Source organism: Bicyclus anynana, chromosome 3 (assembly GCF_947172395.1).
Source record: "Bicyclus anynana chromosome 3, ilBicAnyn1.1, whole genome shotgun sequence".
Taxonomy (NCBI): domain Eukaryota; kingdom Metazoa; phylum Arthropoda; class Insecta; order Lepidoptera; family Nymphalidae; genus Bicyclus; species Bicyclus anynana.
Genome location: NC_069085.1, coordinates 16,950,127 through 16,969,870, shown reverse-complemented (window position 1 = coordinate 16,969,870; position 19,744 = coordinate 16,950,127). Strand labels below are relative to the sequence as shown.

Below are 19,744 nucleotides of genomic sequence, written 5' to 3'. Positions count from 1 at the left end.
CCGATTATGGGTTGATAAAAAAAAATGAAAATTTGTGGATTCGGTCATCATTAACGGACAAGAACTGCGATACGATTACCTTCGATACGGAACTGCAATTGTAAATAAAGGAGCGTGATCGTTTTAGCTTCACTTTAGTTTGCGGAGCAAAAGAGAAATTTAGTAGAAGTAGAAGCTTTTAGGCTTTTAGTGTCAGATATTGTCCAGGGAACTATTACCGCCAAACTTATTATGTACAAGCGGAAGCCCGCAACTTCGCCTGCAACTGGATGTAAACTTTTAACCCCTATTTTACCACCTTCTATTAATATCTAGTCCACAACAAAAATATAACTCAAAACACTTAATTATATTAAAAAAACTAAAATTTTGAAATTTTTTTTTAAATATTTTTCTTGGTAGTACACGTACCGATTTGACTGAAATTTATAATGGAAATAGATTTTACTCTGGATTGTCACATACATTAGTTTGTATCCCGGAAAAATATAGGACCCCGAGGGATTTGTGAAAAACTAAATTTCACGCGGACGAAGTCGCGGGCGTCCCCTAGTAAATTATAAGTGTTTAATTGCAGGCGCATAAGGCTTAACACCAACACCTAAGGTAGATAGACTAACTAGAATACGAACCTGAACGTGAACGGAACGTGTTCCTCATTCGCCATACGAGGTATAATTGCTGTTTATAGGCGATGGGTTTTTCACTTACTATCAGGTAGGCCATTCATAAGTCAGTCCATCATCTGATACTATATTAAAGTGAGTACATTTCTCCCAGTTTTGATTGCAATTGAACTTAGAAACCTTCAGTGGAATCTTTTCCGATAAAGATGTACCGCTAAGCGATTTAGCGTTCCGGTACGATGTTGTGTAGAAACTGAAAAGGGGTGTGGATTTACATCCTCCTCCTAACAAGTTAGCCCGATTCCATCTTAGATTGCATCATCACTTACCATCAGGTGAGATTGTAGTCAAGAGCTAACTTGTAAAGAATAAAAAAAGGTGGTGGTTGGTGGTGTAAATAAAACACAGCGTGTCAAAGATGAATTTTACTCTAATTAAATTTAAGTGGAAACATGAATTATCATAACACGAATCTAAAGAAGGGAACACTATTATAACCTTAATTACCAAATTACTTATATAAAATAACAAAATGTCTTTCTTGTCATCGTCCAAATAAAATTCAAACAATAACTTTGTGTCGGTGTACATTTAACGCCATTTAGTATGGCACCATCGTAAACAGAAATCAAAACAAATTAACATATTTTTAATTACTGGTTTACATCACGCAACACATATTATTATTTTATAATCTGCGGAAGTGCTTTTGACGGGCGTCAGTGTGGCCAGAATAAAAAATATTTTATAATTTCCTGTTTAGCTAAATTAAACTGAACAATATTGAATACAATTTTGGGTTTAATCAAAAATATTCCCAAGTTATTGCGATTAAAATTGTACTAATGTTACAAACGTCTGATTCTTTTAAACATTTCATATCATTCTGGTCACACTTTATAAAGACAACCCGCCATCACCAAAAAATGTAAACCTACATTTAAAAAACGTGTAAAAATTACAAATAGCCATAATGAAAAGCATACATTAACAATTTTATCTTTATTCTTCAATATTTTGTGAAGGCACATGAAAATCCCTTATTAATAAATGAATAAACAAAAGTTGTTTATGTTTTTTTTAAAGCGGAAAAGATCAGAGAATGGCATCAAGGTTTAAAAAAAAAAATAGTTTTGTCTCTTTTAAAATGAAGTAAAACTATTTCGTTTTTCGCGACAAAAATCGCTATTTTATACCCCTAACCTTACTCGAATACACTCGATCGTTTACCCCTTTATATTTTACGTCGTACATCCAACAAAATGTATATGAACAATCTTACCAACTATATAAAAATACAACAACATCCACCTGAGAAGCTCATTCGACAATTTTTAAATAGTCAAATCAACTTCCTGTTACGTGATATGCCACAGACTATATTATATACGCTACCATATATTTTAAATTCAACCGGTAAACTACACAATATATTATATATAATCAACCGATGCCATATAAAAATAAGTACTGAAGTCAAAGCAAATTGTCAAATTAAAACTTATTACCAAAAAGTTACAAAATATATGAAAAATCACAAAACGTGCACGTAACATGCAGACATTTATGACCTGACGAAGTCTTCGATTACTTTAAATAAAAAAGACGAAAAGGGACGAAACTTTAAAAGTATAGAAATTAATGAAGAATTACATCTCATTATCAACATGTAACTGCACAAATTAGAGATATATAACTGTATAGAAGAGTGAGCCTAGTGTTGCCATCGGTAAAAATAGTAACATTAGAAATACATCCATATTTCCTTTACCTCAAAGCACCTTTGTTTTGTGTTTGAGAGATGTGTTTTATTTTCAAGTTACAAGAGAAATTGATGACAATAACATACGTTTACTATTCGGTACACTCGTTAGTAGAATTCCAGTATTTCCAGCTAATTAGAGTGTGTTCTATTTTACTCTTTTATAAAGCAATATAGAGAATTATTGGTACTGAACCAGATGCAATTATTCTATGGGATTCGCTCCTTTTCGATGATTTTTTTTAATAATCTTATTATATCCTGGTAAATAATTTGACACCAAACATGAATAGCTAGTTTTTTTTTATAATAGATACGACGTGTAAAATTGTAACCTTAGTGAACTCGTATTTTCAAAATGGCATCGGTTGATAGTAAGACATAAAACCAAAATACTTTTCCACATAAATGTTGATAACACCAATTTTCATAGCAATTTCACTCAATGCTTAATTACAAGATTTGATCCCAAAACATACAAGTTAACTAACATTGGGGTAGTAAGAACTGGCAACGTTATACAAAAAATCTAAAGGCCTTCTAACACTAAGCATATATACAGTCATTTTATATATAGCAATAGTGCAATATTGTGTTGCAACAGTAAATAAAACAGTTATCCCAAAAAAAAGTTGTTCGAGTACTTGGCATCTAATTTAATAACACAGATAATATATATTAAACACTTTTTTGTCCTGAATAATCGCAAATATACGTATAAAAATCAAATTGTACATAGACATAATACATATACGTATTAATATACGCTCACTACTGCTACACTACAAGTAAGAAAAATATATAATTTTGTATACAATTAATTTATGAAAGCTCGTGAAAATATTTTTAGAGTTACAAGAATTGTCTTTTATATTTTAATACTTACTAATGTACCTAATGAATTTACCAGCGATGACGATTCAATGAAATGTACTGTCGTATATAATTTTGTATTAATAAATGAATATTATTTAACAATCCAAAAAATAAATAATAAATCGACGTCCAAATCAAACTGGTATCACTTAATTCCTAAAACACGCAAAACTTATGAATTATGAAAACAAACATTATTCATGTCTTTAAAACTGCTGCTTCGAAAATGTTCTTAAACCGACTCTAACTTGGCATTTAATCACACCTCTTTGGAAATACGTCTACGACTTTGGTTATTACAAACAAAGGAAATAAAATGAAATCAGAATGGAAATTTCAAATAGATGTCTTTTCAAAATTATTCGATCTTGGAAATGAAAGAAACAGTAAATGCACCGGTCATTTTGATGATGAATGTGAACCTTTGAAAATAAAAAATGAAAAAATATTTTAATTTTTTAGCAAAATCGCTAATATTATTACTGTATTTAAAGTACAAAATCCTTGAGAATACCTAAATATCTACTCAAAACTATGGAAGCCAAAACGCAGCAGTGATACTAGCACTGCTTACGAAAATGCATTATCAATTTGTTTTAAATTTATACTTACGCCTTTATTTGTAAATTTACGATATAGAGATAGCTTTTCTATTAGTAAGAGTGGTCCTATGAACGAGTTTAATAAGAAAATATTTAGCAGTGGTCCAATATTTTTACATTTATAATATTAAGGTTAAATTAAAAAATAAAATTTTTCTCTTCAGAATGATGATAAATGAGTCCCTATTTGTACATGAAAAAATAAAAATTTTAAATCTGCATCAGGTTACGTTTCTATTTTATTTAATAGCAGTGAGGAATTAGTCCGATTCATTTTTGGCTTCATACTAATAGGCGGGAATCTCAAATTTGATCTACGATCTTTTTTTAAAGACAAACCTCCTGGTATTTATTCCAAAAAAGTTTTTATATTTAACTATTGTTTTATTTTTATAATTGCTTATATCAGGTTTCACTGTTTATGTAAGAGTAAGGTATATTCTTTTCGAAAGAAGCTTGGGCCTTTTATTTACCTCCATATTATTAAAACTGAAAATTTAAACTTTATTGTAGAGTTTTTTTTTGGATTAAACTAAAATATTTTTAGAAGAGCTATCCCATTTGTGACATATTAAAACGACTTTGATTAAAATATCATTATTATATTCATTTATGATCGTGGTTCAGACCCTGCCTCGTTAAAGCGATAAATCTATATCTTTAATGGTAGTGATATTTTTACAAAAATTGTTACATTCCCTTAACTCTAGGCTACAACAAGCTTCAAGAAACATCCTAGACCGATAGGAACTGAACAGGTAAAATAAACCCTACAATTTAAACTCTAACTATAAAAAAATCGTGTCTACAAATCCACTAGAAAACAAGAGAATAGAAACTAGAACATAAAATTGATAGTGCAATGATTGCATATAAAATAGTTTTACCTTACAACTAATTTATCCTTAATTATAAAAACTTACCTCAGCATTAAGATATAACAGCCAAGTTTTAGCGGTGTCATCCATTTTGTCACTAGGTTCGTACTTATAAGAACCCTGTCATTTAGCGCCTCGCAGTCAACTTTTTAATCAATAAAAACATTACGTTGATCAATATTTACATTTTCCGTTTATGTATGGTCTGTTTTAATAAAATTGCCATACCTATTACCACCTTCTTCTTGAGTAGTTTTTTACTATTCGTAATCGAATCTATATCATATTATTCCGCATACATTTTTTAACATATTATTTCTTATTGTAGACATAAATACATTCGTTTTTATTACACTAACATTTAAAAAAGACATTTTCTCCAAATTGTTGTTAGGCGATATTTTTGATCTGATTATTAAAGTAAAACTATTGTATTGTCCCTTTAAAGGTCTTTACAATTTTGCGTATATAATGATCTACTAGGTGAAACAAAAGTCTATAGAACTGACCACTCCAAAAACCTTTACACAGGAGGCTCTATCACTACATTGTTGTGTTTTGACAAACGATGACATTTCTACACACGCTAATATTCGTACAAATATTGGCCCTGACATTGTAACGTGGACCTGGAAGAATCTCGATCAGTTTATCCTAAATCACGTGTTCATTATTGTTAGAGATGTGGAGACTGGTGGCGAGGCGCGTCTGCAGTGGTGTCAAAACGTATAACTATGAACTCTCCGGCTCCTCCCAGTCGACGCTCGCCCACTGTGGCAGCTCCGTCTCGTACTCCCAGCCGGGTCCCTGCAGGAAGTAAATTACGTTGTAATATAAATTACTACTAATTTTTAGCTATATAACAATATAAGAATGTTAGATATACATATAATATATCTTCATGTATCAATATAATTACTCGTATTTAGTGATGAAAACCACATTAAAATTTTTTGCGTCCTTAAAAAGATCAAATTAAGTAACATTATTTTAATTTTTTTTTTCTGTCTGAGTAGGTGCCGATAGCTCCCTGCGGAACCACTACGGCGTCACCGTCACATTATTTTAAATCAATTGCATTTCTTTTTGTTCCATGTCTTTTTATTATTTGAATTCTCTTAAACATATAATTTAGTGTAAAATAAGAATCATTGAATTCGGTACAGTTTGTTCATAATATTCGGTGCAGTTTGTTCATAATATGATCTTTTACGAATAAATAAAAGCTGGTAAAAATATCCGTAGTGATAATTTCTCCAAATCAATATTTCGCTATTTATAATCATTGGCTTCATTAAAGTTATGATTTCCTTTTATTTCTTGATTAAAAATATATTCTAAAATATCATAATAAAGTATTCGTAATTAAAATTAAGGCGTAAGTTAAAGTCTAAAACAAATAACATGAATTTGCCTTCTATTTCATATTGCATGCGCTCGTGGCGTACTTTGCCCATGCTCAAGATCACTTGAAGTTACTTTGATTAACTTTGTAGTTTGAAAATATATGCGCTTTGAAACGGTACGTTACCGTTCCCAAATGGTTTGAAACGTATTCGTAAAAGGATTTAGGTCTCTGAAGTATATGCTACTAGTTTAAGTTAGATTACGACATTTTAGAGCATTTCTAGATTTATACTGGTACTACTAAAGTTAATTTGTAGAACTGAAGCTTAATTAAGGGGTGAGGATTTTCATCCTCATTCTAACAAGTTAGCCCGCTTCCATCTTAGACTGCATCATCACTTACCATCAGGTGAGTCAAGGGCTAACTTGTAAAGAATAAAATAAAAATAAAATATTAAAACAATTAAGTATCAAATATGTTTAATAAGTTGAACCTGTATAGATTTCTTTTTATTATTTTCTATTGTTTTTTATTTGTTACAAGTGTTGTATTATTTCAAATAGTATTTCATTTTCATCGGTACTTCCATTTGAAATTCAAGTATATCTACGGATATCAGATGGAAACGTTAAATCATTTCACGGTGCATCATTTTTTTTGTCTGTAAGGAGGTAACTAACCACAGCCTGGAAACATAAAATCGAAACTTGGAATCGAACTTATGCACCATTTGAAACCATTACCAACAAGATATACGATGAGTTAACAGGGCTAATGATAATGATATGTGTATTGATGATGATGATGATGATGCTAATGTTGTTGCTGATGATGATGATGATGACGATGATGATGATGAAGATGACGATGATGACTAACCTTGTATTTCCAAGCATGCAGATACATGACAAGGTCTCTCGGCCTCGGGTCTCTGTATCGCACGCGACACTCGTAGCAATGTGGGTCCGGTGTCAGCGCGTCGTTGCCGGTTGAGCTACCAGCGTTTGCGACCGTCCCAGTCGCGCCACCAGTGGCACCAGCAGTCGTCGCCGACGCTATCACTGCAGGCGAGCAACCGGTTTGTGTTGCTACTGTTACTTTGTCAGACTGTGGAAGAATATTTAAAACTGTAGACTATACAAGAGCGTGAGTATAAAGTGTGTGTGTGAACTGTGAACCTACTTCATAAAATATACCCTGGCTGAGTTTGTTGTGGGTTATTTTCAGACAATAGCGCTTTGGAACTCTCGTAACTTTAATTTTAAGTTTTCGACCAATTATTATCACCATTATCTAATAATATTATTACGTTTCGAAAGTGCTTGTAAAGTAAGTCTAATTGAAAAAAACATTTTTTTTAATTCAATGAGGATGCAGTCTAAAATGGTAGCCAATTTATTCAACCAATAAATAAATGCTAAGTCATTTATCATTTTGGCGTTACCACCAGATTCAAATTAATAGAAGTTAATCTATCCAATTTAGGCCCTCTCGGCTAAAAGACAAGGCTTTCCCAACTGCACCAGAGAGTTTGTTATATAACAGTATTAATTGGTTTTCAATGCTATAATGCAAAATATGTTTTCCGTTACTTATTAAACGGGAGAGATGTATGTGTCTATATTGTCTTCGAGGTCTAAGGTCAATAAAAATAAAGTGAAATATAACTCGAAGTATAAAACTGAGTGCTCAGTACAAAGTTATAATAAAGCGCCTACCCGGCTTTACAGGCAATAAACTTTGTAGTTAATACTTTGATATTACTTTTAACGCGCTTCCGACGTTCCGCCGTGAAACACGCGATAATGAAATTAATAACATAATTTTGAAAGTCATACTTTTGGGGGCTGAACCCCCGCATATTACAACTGCAGTGTTATCTGCAATGCTAAATAATGGCAAAAATAAAAAGCTAATGTGCGCGACTTGGATATAATTCTAAATTTCTTCAGAACAAGAATTTTTAGACAAACTTTCATCTTTTGTTACCACCACAGGAGTTCTTTTTAAATACTACTGGAGTAGTGGAGGCTGTGCATTGTGAAGATATTTTTTTAAACGCTTATATCAAGATTTATCAAGGACGTTTACGCGTCCTTGATAAATGTTGATATAAACATTTAATAAAGCTAACGTGATTAACACACATTAATATGTGATACATTCAATTATTATAAACTTAGAAAAAATAATACTTCAAAAACATAAAATTAACATCAAAATTCAATTGTAAGTTCAGTTTTCGTACTGATGATGTATTTCGTTATATTACTTATATTATCAGAGACATAATTATAATTTAGGAACCTAAAATTCAACGTTTCAGAATGATCCAACATTATTGAGACCTAATTATGCAATATGATGCCTTAATTAAATTTGAATCTATAATCCTGTTTGTCTCTATACCATTCATCAATGGACGTACCTTAGCATCGTTGGAATCTTCATTCAGTGAAGGCGACGCTACAGGCGAAGGTTGTGTTGGCACATCCATTGGCGCCTCAGCAGCGCTCGAGGGACTCGCTAGCGTGGCTAAACATATTCAATTAAGAAAAATAAGTAAGTAAATAAGAAGATAAAGCTTAATATTTTTTTATATAATGATTTATTTATTTTGCTATCATCCGCGAGAGTAGAGTCAACATCTCCTGAGGATGCTCCGGTTTCGGGGTGAAACGTACGTAGAGAGTATTTTGTCGGACCTGGCTGACGTTGTCGCATGGGTTCGTCGACTTTTCGCGGATGATAGCAAAATAAATAAATCATTATATAATCATGATAAACTTCCGCAAAGTAACACCTGATTATATCCAATATTTAAATATTTTTTTAATAAAGCAGAGTACAGAATAATTAGGTGGACAGTAATAGCATTCCCTACCTAAGAAGATAATAAAGATTCAAAACGACATATGTTTGCCGATTTACAATGACAAAGTAAGAAAATTTTTGCACTACGGAAATATTGCACTATTATACATATTATATAGTGGTTATAACTTCAGTTATATTTTTAATGCGTTAATACTTTGGGACTAACTTTAACATTTACATTGATTATGAAGACCTTGCAGGTAAGCAAAGGTTGTCAATCCAATAAAAGTAGAATACTTACGAGTCATAACCGTAGATGGAGTTAGACCAGGCGCAGGTGATTCGAGCCTTGGTGATGATTCCCTAGAGGCAGGCCCAGTGTCACATTCATCCTCGCCAACTGTCAAAATGTGCAAAATCAAAGTAATTTTACAATACAATTATTGTTAATTAATTTATTGATATTGTCACTCTGTTTTAAAACCACCTACCGCATAATCACCATGGATCATTAAATCCTTTATTGTTATCATTTATATCTGGTTAGTATGTGGCTTGATAAAGATAAAGTTTCGATTCAATTTTAATATCACAATTGTTATTAAAAATAGTCATTCGAACATAGCAGGCTTAGTGTGAAAACGTTTGACTCTTCAATAAACACTAGCAGACGTTTATGATAAGGACCGGGACCGATGGCTTCTTCAAGTAATTCTCAATATTACATAGCCCGACTCGAGATCTCGATCCTTCCATAACCTCATCGATTCCAGAACCTCATCTGAAGCCAGCTAGGCTAATCACTGGTCCACCAAGATAATTATTGAAATTAATTAATATTAAAATATATATTCACATATTTCCTTGTTTACCTTTATCATCCGATGCGGGTTTGGAAAATAGCAAGTCATCGTCCGCCGCATCAACCCCTAACCAGTTTTCAGCATTATGTATAGCTATCAAATCCCGTACAAGGTGTTCGTCTGTTTTTCCACCCGTATCTCCTCCTTTACCTCGGAGTGGGCCGAATACTGGGTGATTGTATAGTGGATCGTTTACTACCGGGTAACCTGACAAGAAATATTCAATCTCATTAAAATTATTGTTTGTTATATATTTTATTATTATGAATAATACAAGTTCAAAAATATTCGCCACAGCTGAAGTTTTACAAGTCTCGAGAACAAATTCACATATTTTGAGGACTTTTTTCCTTTTTAAGGATATAAGCACTATTTCTATGTCAAAATTCGTCTAGATCAGTCCAATAGTTAAGCTGGAACCAGCATTTTATACTATTATATTATAAAATGCTGTATTAATGCTGTAGTATATGTATTCCTTACCTAGATACTGTAAATGCACTCTAATCTGATGCATTCTGCCCGTCTTCGGCCGACACAAGACAACGCTCGTATTTGTTCTTGTGTTAAATCCTAGGCGTTTGAACACCGTGGAACAATCCTTGCCCTTGGGTGACACCTTGCATACACCAATTTTGTAGCTCACTACTTCTATTGGTTCTAGACACTCGATTTCATCTCTGAACATGTAAAAAAAATTAAAATGTGAAATTATAGGTATATTAACACATTTAAGTTTATACAATTTACAAATACACATTTGAGCAAGCAAATTAATTTTTTTCTGTTATTTTCTAGTCAATAATCTACCGTAAAAGTCAAAGGCCGTAATAAAATCCTCATTTTTAAATTTCGATTTATTCCAACCAGGCGTTTGTATATGTACTCGTAGGTATGAGTGTTTATCCTTGAGACCTTAGAGAGTTAAGCCTTATCCGAGGTTATTTATAATCATATTTAAAATAAGCATGATAATATTTATTCGTATTAACTAAATAAACTCACTCTGGAAACTCGCCGTCGACTCGACAAACATATTCTTTTTGAACCTGTCGGTTTCTAATCTGATGCTCCATTTGCCTCGCTTTCTTTGGACTCCTTCCGAATAATAGTAGACCTGATTGAAGTGATGGTCAACGAGTTAATATTATTGCTTTAAATATCACCAAAGTATTGCAATAGTCGTAGATGGCATGTATGTATTGTTAGGACTGCAACAGTGTCCATACAATAAATTTAGTGACATAGGTGAACGTTGATGATTAATTAATTTTTTTAATGACTTTATTAATATATCATTAAACATTTTTTAATGGAAAACAAAGAATGTTTTGGTTCGTATAACTTATTTAAAATAAAATTACATGACTGCAGCACAAAAAAAAAAACCAAATTTAATGTACATTTTTCATAGTTTCATGAAAAGAAATAGTGAATTTACACTCACCTGACGTTAACCTGTCGAGTCTGTGTATTGTTCTGAGGTTTTTGAGGTTATATTCTTTAGCAAGTATAAAGACAACAGTGTTGTGTCGATACCGACCGCATGGATGTACCTGTCAATTTGGTATTATAAAATTAAAAAGTAAAGAAAGTAAATGAAAATTGGAACGTTTTAATATTACGCAACAACGATTTATTCCAGTCAACTATTAAAGTACAATAATTTGTTTTTAAATAGTCAATAAAGTATAGATAAATTTATCAATATTTTGTTTTAAGATTAAAATTTAAGAAATTATGAGTGCAATGAAGTAAGCAATAATGAATCAGGCAGTACACAAATAGTTAAGAACAAAGCTATGGAAAGAAGCTATTACCAAAATATTTTACCATCAGTCTATGGTGTTAATTAAACAGTGCCGGTGACCATGCAATACCAAACGTGCGAAGTAAGTTAATGATTCTAGATAATGTTTTTAAAGAATCAATTCTGTTTAGTTTCAATTCTCGTTTTAACAACATGACTAATATTAAAGGGAGAAATAAAATGCATAGCAAGGTATTCCACCTTGGTAGGATGAGTAAATATATCCAAGGCTTATATGAGGATATTGTGGACTTGGACCCACTTGTAGGTGGGATTCTTAACGAGACCGCACAACTTCTCGGTACTGTCAGGAGCATTCAACGTTCCGAACTTTGTGTGCAAAATCTCTGTCAGGCCCTGGTCTTATAAACTCATCTAATATTATTTTATGAACATAACCATTTACTTCATATTTATTTATTGTAAACCATTTATTCTTAACATTATTATAGCCTATGTAAAATTAAAATATTTTTTATATATCAAGTTGAGCTGTGCTTGCACGGCAAGAATCAGCGATATTGTATAAGGAGACATAATAATGTGAATTTACTAAATTTTATATTTTCACAAGCCAATTTCTATGACAAAGAAACAAAAAACGTTAATAACGTAGTACAATATATTTTTGAAGTTGATTATGAAGTAAATTCTTCATAAACGAAATTATATAGAAAAAAAATACTGTTTAATGGGATGATATTAAGACTTTGATTGGTAGATTGATTCAAATAAGACAGATGAATATGATTTATAGATTTGGTAAAAGAAATTAATTAATCCAATAATAATATGAACATCGAAGACAACATAAATAATGTAATGCTAAATGTGAATACTCACGATGCACGATCTTATGACACAGATGAAGAAAGTTTATTTGAGATTTTCCAACATACATGTATCTGGTATACATTCGCTATTAACCAGGGCCTGACGCAAAACGCAAACGCAACGCTGACTCACCGGCAACGAGCATGGCTTGTCTAGCACGAGAAGCTCTTCATCCACGTGTATGATGCGCAAGGGACTAGCGAGCACTGGCGTCTCGTGCCTGGCCCAGCATGGACAGAACGTTACATTAACAGGCCCTATGATGTTGCGTTTGGGGATAACAAGTCCAAATTGTCGTATGATTGTTAACTTATCAAATAATGCTTTAGTTGCCATTAAAGCACCAAATGTTTAATTACAACTTAATGTATTAGTTTTAACGATTTACTTTTTAAAGGTTCTCGTCGATGGTTATCTAAAAAAACTTACTAAGTATTTACGAAATTATTAAAGTATAAATTATTAAAAACTATTAGTAAAGGTGAATGCATTTTTTTTTGAGAAACCATGTTCTGCTTATTTCATTATTATTAACGTAAACAGTTAGAACTAGGGTTGTAAATGCTTTTACATAAATAACAGAAATTTAGATATAGCTGCATTAAAAACATCTAAATTCATATAACACACATCAAGAGAATCTATCAGCGCAATATTACTAATAAACATTGAATAATAACATTGTGAGGAATTTCTTAATAATTATTTACTCGATCGACATCTAATGATAGTTTGATAAGAAAGTGAGTTAACAGTAACAATAATAATAATTAAGAGTTAATATCTACTATGCTGTCTAAAACTACTGAAATTTACAAAATGAAAATAGACAATCAGATACAATTTAGCATAGACAGAAATTATGCTTCAAATTAATCTAGGGTATATAATATATGTAATACATAAGATTAAAGTTATTAAACATATTTCAAATTGCATTTTTGTAATTAACTTGGATTTGTAATAGAATAAACATGCTTCTACATAAATTTTATAGTTAATTATTAAAACAAATATCTTTATTAAAGTAAACAATTTGTGAGTGTTTTGTTTAACTGTGTGTTGGCATAGTACTATAGTATAATATATTCGTTATTCCTAACTGTATAGCAACACCATTGTATAATGATCTAACACTATTTGTTTAGCAGGAGACGACCTTAGTAGTTGCTATTCTATAGGTTACTCATGAAGGAAAAATATTATTAGAAGATTTTAAAGTTACAAGAACACTAATTGCCATATTGACATATAGTCAGTTGATGGTGTGTCTTATGTAATCAAAATTAAAAATACATAAAGATCAATCAATTAAAGTACAAGTTTCAATATGTACAACATTTTCTTGCAGAGTGACTTCTATGAACATCTACGAGACAAGTTGTCAGAAAGAGAAAAGTTCTCGAAATATATAAAAAGACATTTGGATCAATGTTGTTCTTCCTATAAATCTGATTTTTTTGTTCTACAAACAATAATAATTGGAAATTGATTTCTGCACTCTTATAATACTGAAATCAATTTCCAATTGTTTATAGCTGACTAATTAAGTTATAATTGAATTTAGTAATAATTGATATGTAAGATTTACTAACTCAAATTACGCAAACTCGTTATCTCGTAAAATAAAAAGCGAGATGTATTATAATTTAGTTTAGAATCTAAGTTTTAAATTATAATTGAACATTATACAATACAATAATAATTATAATTTTTTTCAATTTTCTTTACCGAATTTTAAAATGAGACAAATATGTCCATTTCAAATTGCTGTTTCAAATTATCTGTTGAAAACTAAATACCCGTGTTTGTGTTCTCTGACAGAGAATAATTTGCGCAGTGCGTGATTGTTTTTGAGTCATTCCCTTCCAGCCATCGAAGTTCGCAAATAAATTGCTTTAATACATCACTTTGCGATTAATTTAGACTTCGAGACCTCCCATACTGGGGGCCAGCATCAATCAAGATAATTGGATACGGTCAGTCACTTGGCGCTAAACTTGAATAAAAATCACCATTCTGTTTGGAACATGCAAATAATAAATAAAGACATCTCTTGCCTTTTTCTACAACCGTCTCCCTTGCCCTCCCTTGATTATCGTCATTTATTAAATACGCCTCAGGTCCTAACTTGATTGGCGTGTCGAAACTTGAAGAAAGGCTAGACTTTAATAAATAGATTATAAAGTTTTTAAGACTACCATTTGCAAGATTTCTTGTGATTCTCATTATATTGGAGGTCAATGTCAATGTTTGGCGGTCAAATATGTAATAAATAACTTTACCAAATAAATCGTTTGAAATATGCCAATTGCGTATTAATCGAAAGAACATTTGCTACGAGTAATTTTCCTATTACCTCTTCTTGGTACAAAAAGCAATTCCATGATGCGAATTATTCATCGATTCAGAGCAAGTAATAGATAATTAATATGAGCGAAGATAATATAATCAGTTTTCCATGTAAATCTATTTAATTATTTATATCGTACTATACCAAAGTTGTTGTTGCTTCTAAATTTAGAAATTATTTCAGAACTTCTTAAAAGCAGTTCGTATATTTAAAGTCACTGTCAGCTTTTTGTATTATATAACTCAAACATGGCAACTTCGTCCATGTAAGTTTGCACTAAGTTATAACTTTAAGTTTGCGCTTGTCTCGGAATTAACCGCCTTTTCATTACATTCCGTCTCAAGTTAGAACTTGGTACGTTCTGTGGATTATTGGCAGCTTATTCGGCTTGAAGTAGCATTCTTATCACTTTAATCAAATTAAACTTCTACATTTAAAATAATGGAATCAGAAATTAGTTGCCGACTTTGTACGAGTTTTATTTATTTTCTTATTCAATAGGATTTTGTAAGGTAATTTTAAAGTGGGAATATACAGGTAAATTTAGTTCCATGATATTTTTAGAATGTATTCCTCCTCGTGTTATTTCAGTACAGAATATTTGTTAGTAATTGAAGTTAAAGCCGCCATAGTTTATACATTTAATAAAACGATTGCAACATCAATAGATGTTTTAAATTTGTTTACAGATGCGCTATGTAATATATCAACGATCATATTTTATAGCACGCTTTGGCTGATTTGAAAGGAATACAAAGGGAATATCTTTTGAGTCAGCTATATCTTTTCTATTCAGAATTTACGGCTGCCCGTAAAATATAAACCATTTCGCGAGTCCCTTTGTTTCGCTGTTACGAATAACTTGAAACTTTATATTGTTATTGTTATTCGATTTTAAGGGTCCTGTGTTTATCAAAAGTTAGTTAAATGACCAGAAGGCCTTAAGGCTATAAATATATTTTAAAGAGGGAATGTCAAATTATGCCTATAAGTAAAAACATCGTACATAAATCAGAAATAATAAAAAAACTATATTTAGTTTCTATTGCACTTTCTATAATTCAATTGTTTTTGTTTTTTCATAAACTAAGAAATAAGAGTAGACATAGAAAATGTTTCATCTAATAATACGTTTGTGAGTAGGTAGTAGTAGTATATGTATAATGATACGCAGCCAATGTAATATTATAAGTACTTCATCATAGAGCTCAGGAATATTTCTTGTTAAAGGCTTTGCTGAAAGTGAAAGAACCTCGAGAGCTACTCGTATAATATGCCTTTTGCCGGCAGGAAAAGCGGATTTTGTAGAATACAAAGTAACTTTAAGATAAAGTATAGTCACTGTACTAATAAACGCAGTATCTACCAAAGATCTACTCAAAGAATACGAAAGAATTTAAAATACATTAGTCATTTCTAATTTCTAAAGTGACTTTGTTAAATTATATACGAATAGTTTAAGTTGCAGATAGATACTACTACGAACTTCTTTGTGTGTGCATTAAATTGTTATTAGATAAAAAATAATTTGTTTTCAATAAAATAATTTAAAAATGTGCAATCGCTACATTTCTAGACAAATTGAATATATTGCAATTATTGCAATAACATATTGTATTTTCGAAAATCATTTCGAAGAATATGTCATGTTATGTGTTTCGTTGTAGATTCGATATCTATCTCCGAATAGGATGGTAAATTCCTTCAAAATAATTAATTTAAATCTGTTTAAATTTGACAAAGATATAAACATTCATCTGAAGACATGAATCATCTTGTAGGTTTTTAAAAGTCAAGTGTAATTTGAAGAGTATTTAAATTAAAGGTGCGATGTTAAAGTCATCAACAAGTAGCTTAATTAAAATTTATTACTTACCTTAAAGTACAGTAAAAGTTGAAATGAAGTAGAACATTTGTGTAATATAAAGTAATTAAAGCGAAACAGTGAAATTACTGCTACCACACCTAAAGCTTGGCTTGGAAGTATTTGATCGTCAAATTTGATTATGAAATTACAGGGAAAAAGACCCTTATTAAAATTAAAAGCTAAGTTCAGTCATTAATTATTCCAGGTTCCTTGTTATTATTGAATTCATTTTGAATATGAAAATAATGTTTTCCGCATAATATCTCTTGTTATATCTTGAGGAACAGAGTGACTGATTTACTACTTCAGGTCTACCTGTGCCATCTTATTCTAATAAAACCATGTAAAGAAGGATATATAGCTTTGTGTATTTTGAACTCGTCGATCTGGCACTGTGTAGATTTGACCTCAAAAATAACATTTCATATCCAAAATTGACGAGCAACAATCAAATACATGCAAACAAAGGACACAAGCAAAACATTGAAGATGACAAAAGCGAACATAAAATGGCGGTCTCAATTGCCACTTACGGGGATAGAGGCTGGTTTGTTGACAACCACAATGTCCTCGTCGATATGTACGAGGGTGATCAGTTGGCTGGTCACTGGTACTTCGTGCCTGTAAGGATACACACGTCAGGCACCGGAGCCGAGGATATTTGAACTACATTGTGTCCAAATATTGGATACCATCTGCCTTCCTACCATAACCACATACACGAGTCTAGAGAATACGAAGAAAACCGGATTTTTGTCGACAGAATCCGTTAGAGAATTATCTCAGTGTGGTCATGCTAGGCTGCTGCATTACGTTTAATATAAAAAAAAAACATTGAATACATTTTAGTTTATTCCCTCAAATAGATTTGTATAATTTTATTAAGAAGCACATATATCTTTCGACAAGTAGTTTGCTATGTTTCGATCTGAACTTACAGTTGCCAATTAAATTCCAAGCACGTGAGGTTTAATACATATACAGGTATTACATTAAAAAGTCTTAATGAAATAAAGTCATATTAAATTGCAATTAGATTTTTTTTAGTTACTCATTTAGATTGGAAAATGCGACACTGTACGTAAAGGCATTAATCCTAAAAGCTTATTGTGAACAAACAACAAGCTAGAGATTTAGAGATGAACAAGCACCGATAATATCGTGCTAATCTTTTACAAGATGCACATGAGGATAGATCTAATGGGATGATAGCGGTATTATAAATAATCCCCGTAATGTAGCAGCCCGTATTACGCAGGTGGTATCCACAGAGGTAATATTACAAACACGCTTCTAGACCAAGAGCCAACGTACCTTTGTTCTTTGTTATAGTATCAAACCTAAATGCCGCGTGAAAACATTGTCACGTGTTTTTCAGTGGCTGTAAATTCAATTTGTGAACGTATATAGAAGCATTTCGCTGGCGCATTCATTTCGGTTGTGAACGCTAGCGGTGCTTTTTTAACTGTGTGTGGAAATGTAGTAGAAATTTAAAACTCTTTTGTACTTATTTCGCATATGTACAAAACTGTAGCAGTTTATCTTAATATGTTTACCGTAGTAAAATTCAAAATTAATTTTAGAATTCGATTTCACTTATATTATTTGTTATGTTACAAAAACTTACTGCACTAACTTTATTTAAGTATTATTAACTTTATTTATTTAGGTAATTTTACTAAGGTAAAATTAGTTTGCAAGTATTTTTTAAATCAAACGTGTTTGTTTAGGAAAAATTTATTACTTGTCTGGAATTCTGATAGTTTGATACTATAACTTAAGTGTTTCGATCGTAGGCTCTTAGTCTACGAAGATCCAACGTAATTCGTACCATAAATCTGATCTCGTGGTGTATGAAATACAGATAAGACGAGACCAAACGACAACAAATGAACATGCGTGAGCTATGCTGAGTATAAGTTACAGGATTTATTAAATAAATTACAAACGGCATTTTGTATCTTTCGTATAAATAAAGAGAACAGTATAAAGAGAAAAGTATAATTTTCGAGATAAGATAAAAATTATAAGTAAAGTAAAGTTTTCAAAATTGCATTAAATGGTCATGCTCCTTCCAGGTGTAATTATTAAAAAATACACGTGTCACGAGTCATTTCGTCATTCGCTATTGGTCCAAAAACATACAATTGATCTTAAAACAGCAGATCTGGACGTTACTGCCAAGAGGGAGTAATTTGAGGAAGTAAGTCATGTTGATGATGATGATAATGAAGTCTAATGTCAAAAGAAATTTGGTCAAAACATTCAGAGTATCCTCACTGTCCATTAAATGTAGACGATTGTCGTCATTAAAAGTAATTAACGACACCCCAAACCGAAGGCTTAATGTCTTCCAGAGACGTAAATTAATAGCTCCGTTTAATATCACCGCAGTTAGATCACTTATAAATCGATTCGGGCCCAATGTTACTTGACCAGAACACTCTCCTCGTAAACGAAGTAATAAGAATGAATTGAGACCTTGACTGAAGATTGGCGCTGTTATCATAAAGTGCTGACATCCTTTTCCTCACCCAAAGGTGTCTTTCAATTTCTACTTTCATTCCAATTTAATGTATCGATCTAATACCAAATCGAAAATATAATTAGACTAGTAGCTATTCAATAATGATTTCCTTTCATCATCACAAGTTGTACTAGCCAAACATTTGAAAACTATAGAGTATGGACCTCAGTTTCCTAAAGTAACTAATCGTGTTTGTCGTTTTAGAATAATTCTCACTAGTAATGAAATATGAAGGGATATTATACTATAAGTTTGGAGAGTTTTAATCTGTCTGTTTTCCTCTTTACTGTAAGTATTGTCTAGTAATAATATTATCACCCGATGTCATGGATGATCATGGCGACAGGACAGAATTAATATCTTTTGAATAATGAATAGAGTTCCTAACTGAGTATGAGCCCAAATTCTCGTGTATAAAAACAAGGAAGGAGCAAGAACTGTTTACTATTACTTATTATACAAACATTTCGTAAATATGAAGTTGTGAAATTACAAGTAATTAATTAATTTTAAATGTGTGTCAATTAAAACAAACAAAAAGCCGTAAATTAAATTTGGGATAATTTGACGGATAAAATCGT

The 19,744-nt window shown here is 31.5% G+C and overlaps 1 protein-coding gene across 4 annotated transcripts in view; it reads right to left on the bottom strand.

Moving 5' to 3' along the window:
• Positions 1-1,038: 1,038 nt before the first annotated feature.
• Positions 1,039-19,744, bottom strand: part of LOC112048897 (pseudouridylate synthase RPUSD2) — a 505,733-nt gene continuing 487,027 nt past the window's right edge. For all 4 annotated transcript variants that reach the window (XM_052891150.1, XM_052891149.1, XM_052891152.1 and 1 more), the window contains 9 exons: positions 17,170-17,257; positions 11,220-11,328; positions 10,778-10,889; positions 10,256-10,452; positions 9,782-9,979; positions 9,211-9,309; positions 8,521-8,627; positions 6,972-7,199; positions 1,039-5,551 (listed from right to left, as the gene is read on the bottom strand). In XM_052891150.1, the coding sequence (XP_052747110.1) occupies positions 5,477-5,551; positions 6,972-7,199; positions 8,521-8,627; positions 9,211-9,309; positions 9,782-9,979; positions 10,256-10,452; positions 10,778-10,889; positions 11,220-11,328; positions 17,170-17,257 (1,213 nt within the window). In that variant the 3' untranslated portion in view covers positions 1,039-5,476. The remainder of the gene's footprint in view (positions 5,552-6,971; positions 7,200-8,520; positions 8,628-9,210; positions 9,310-9,781; positions 9,980-10,255; positions 10,453-10,777; positions 10,890-11,219; positions 11,329-17,169; positions 17,258-19,744) is intronic.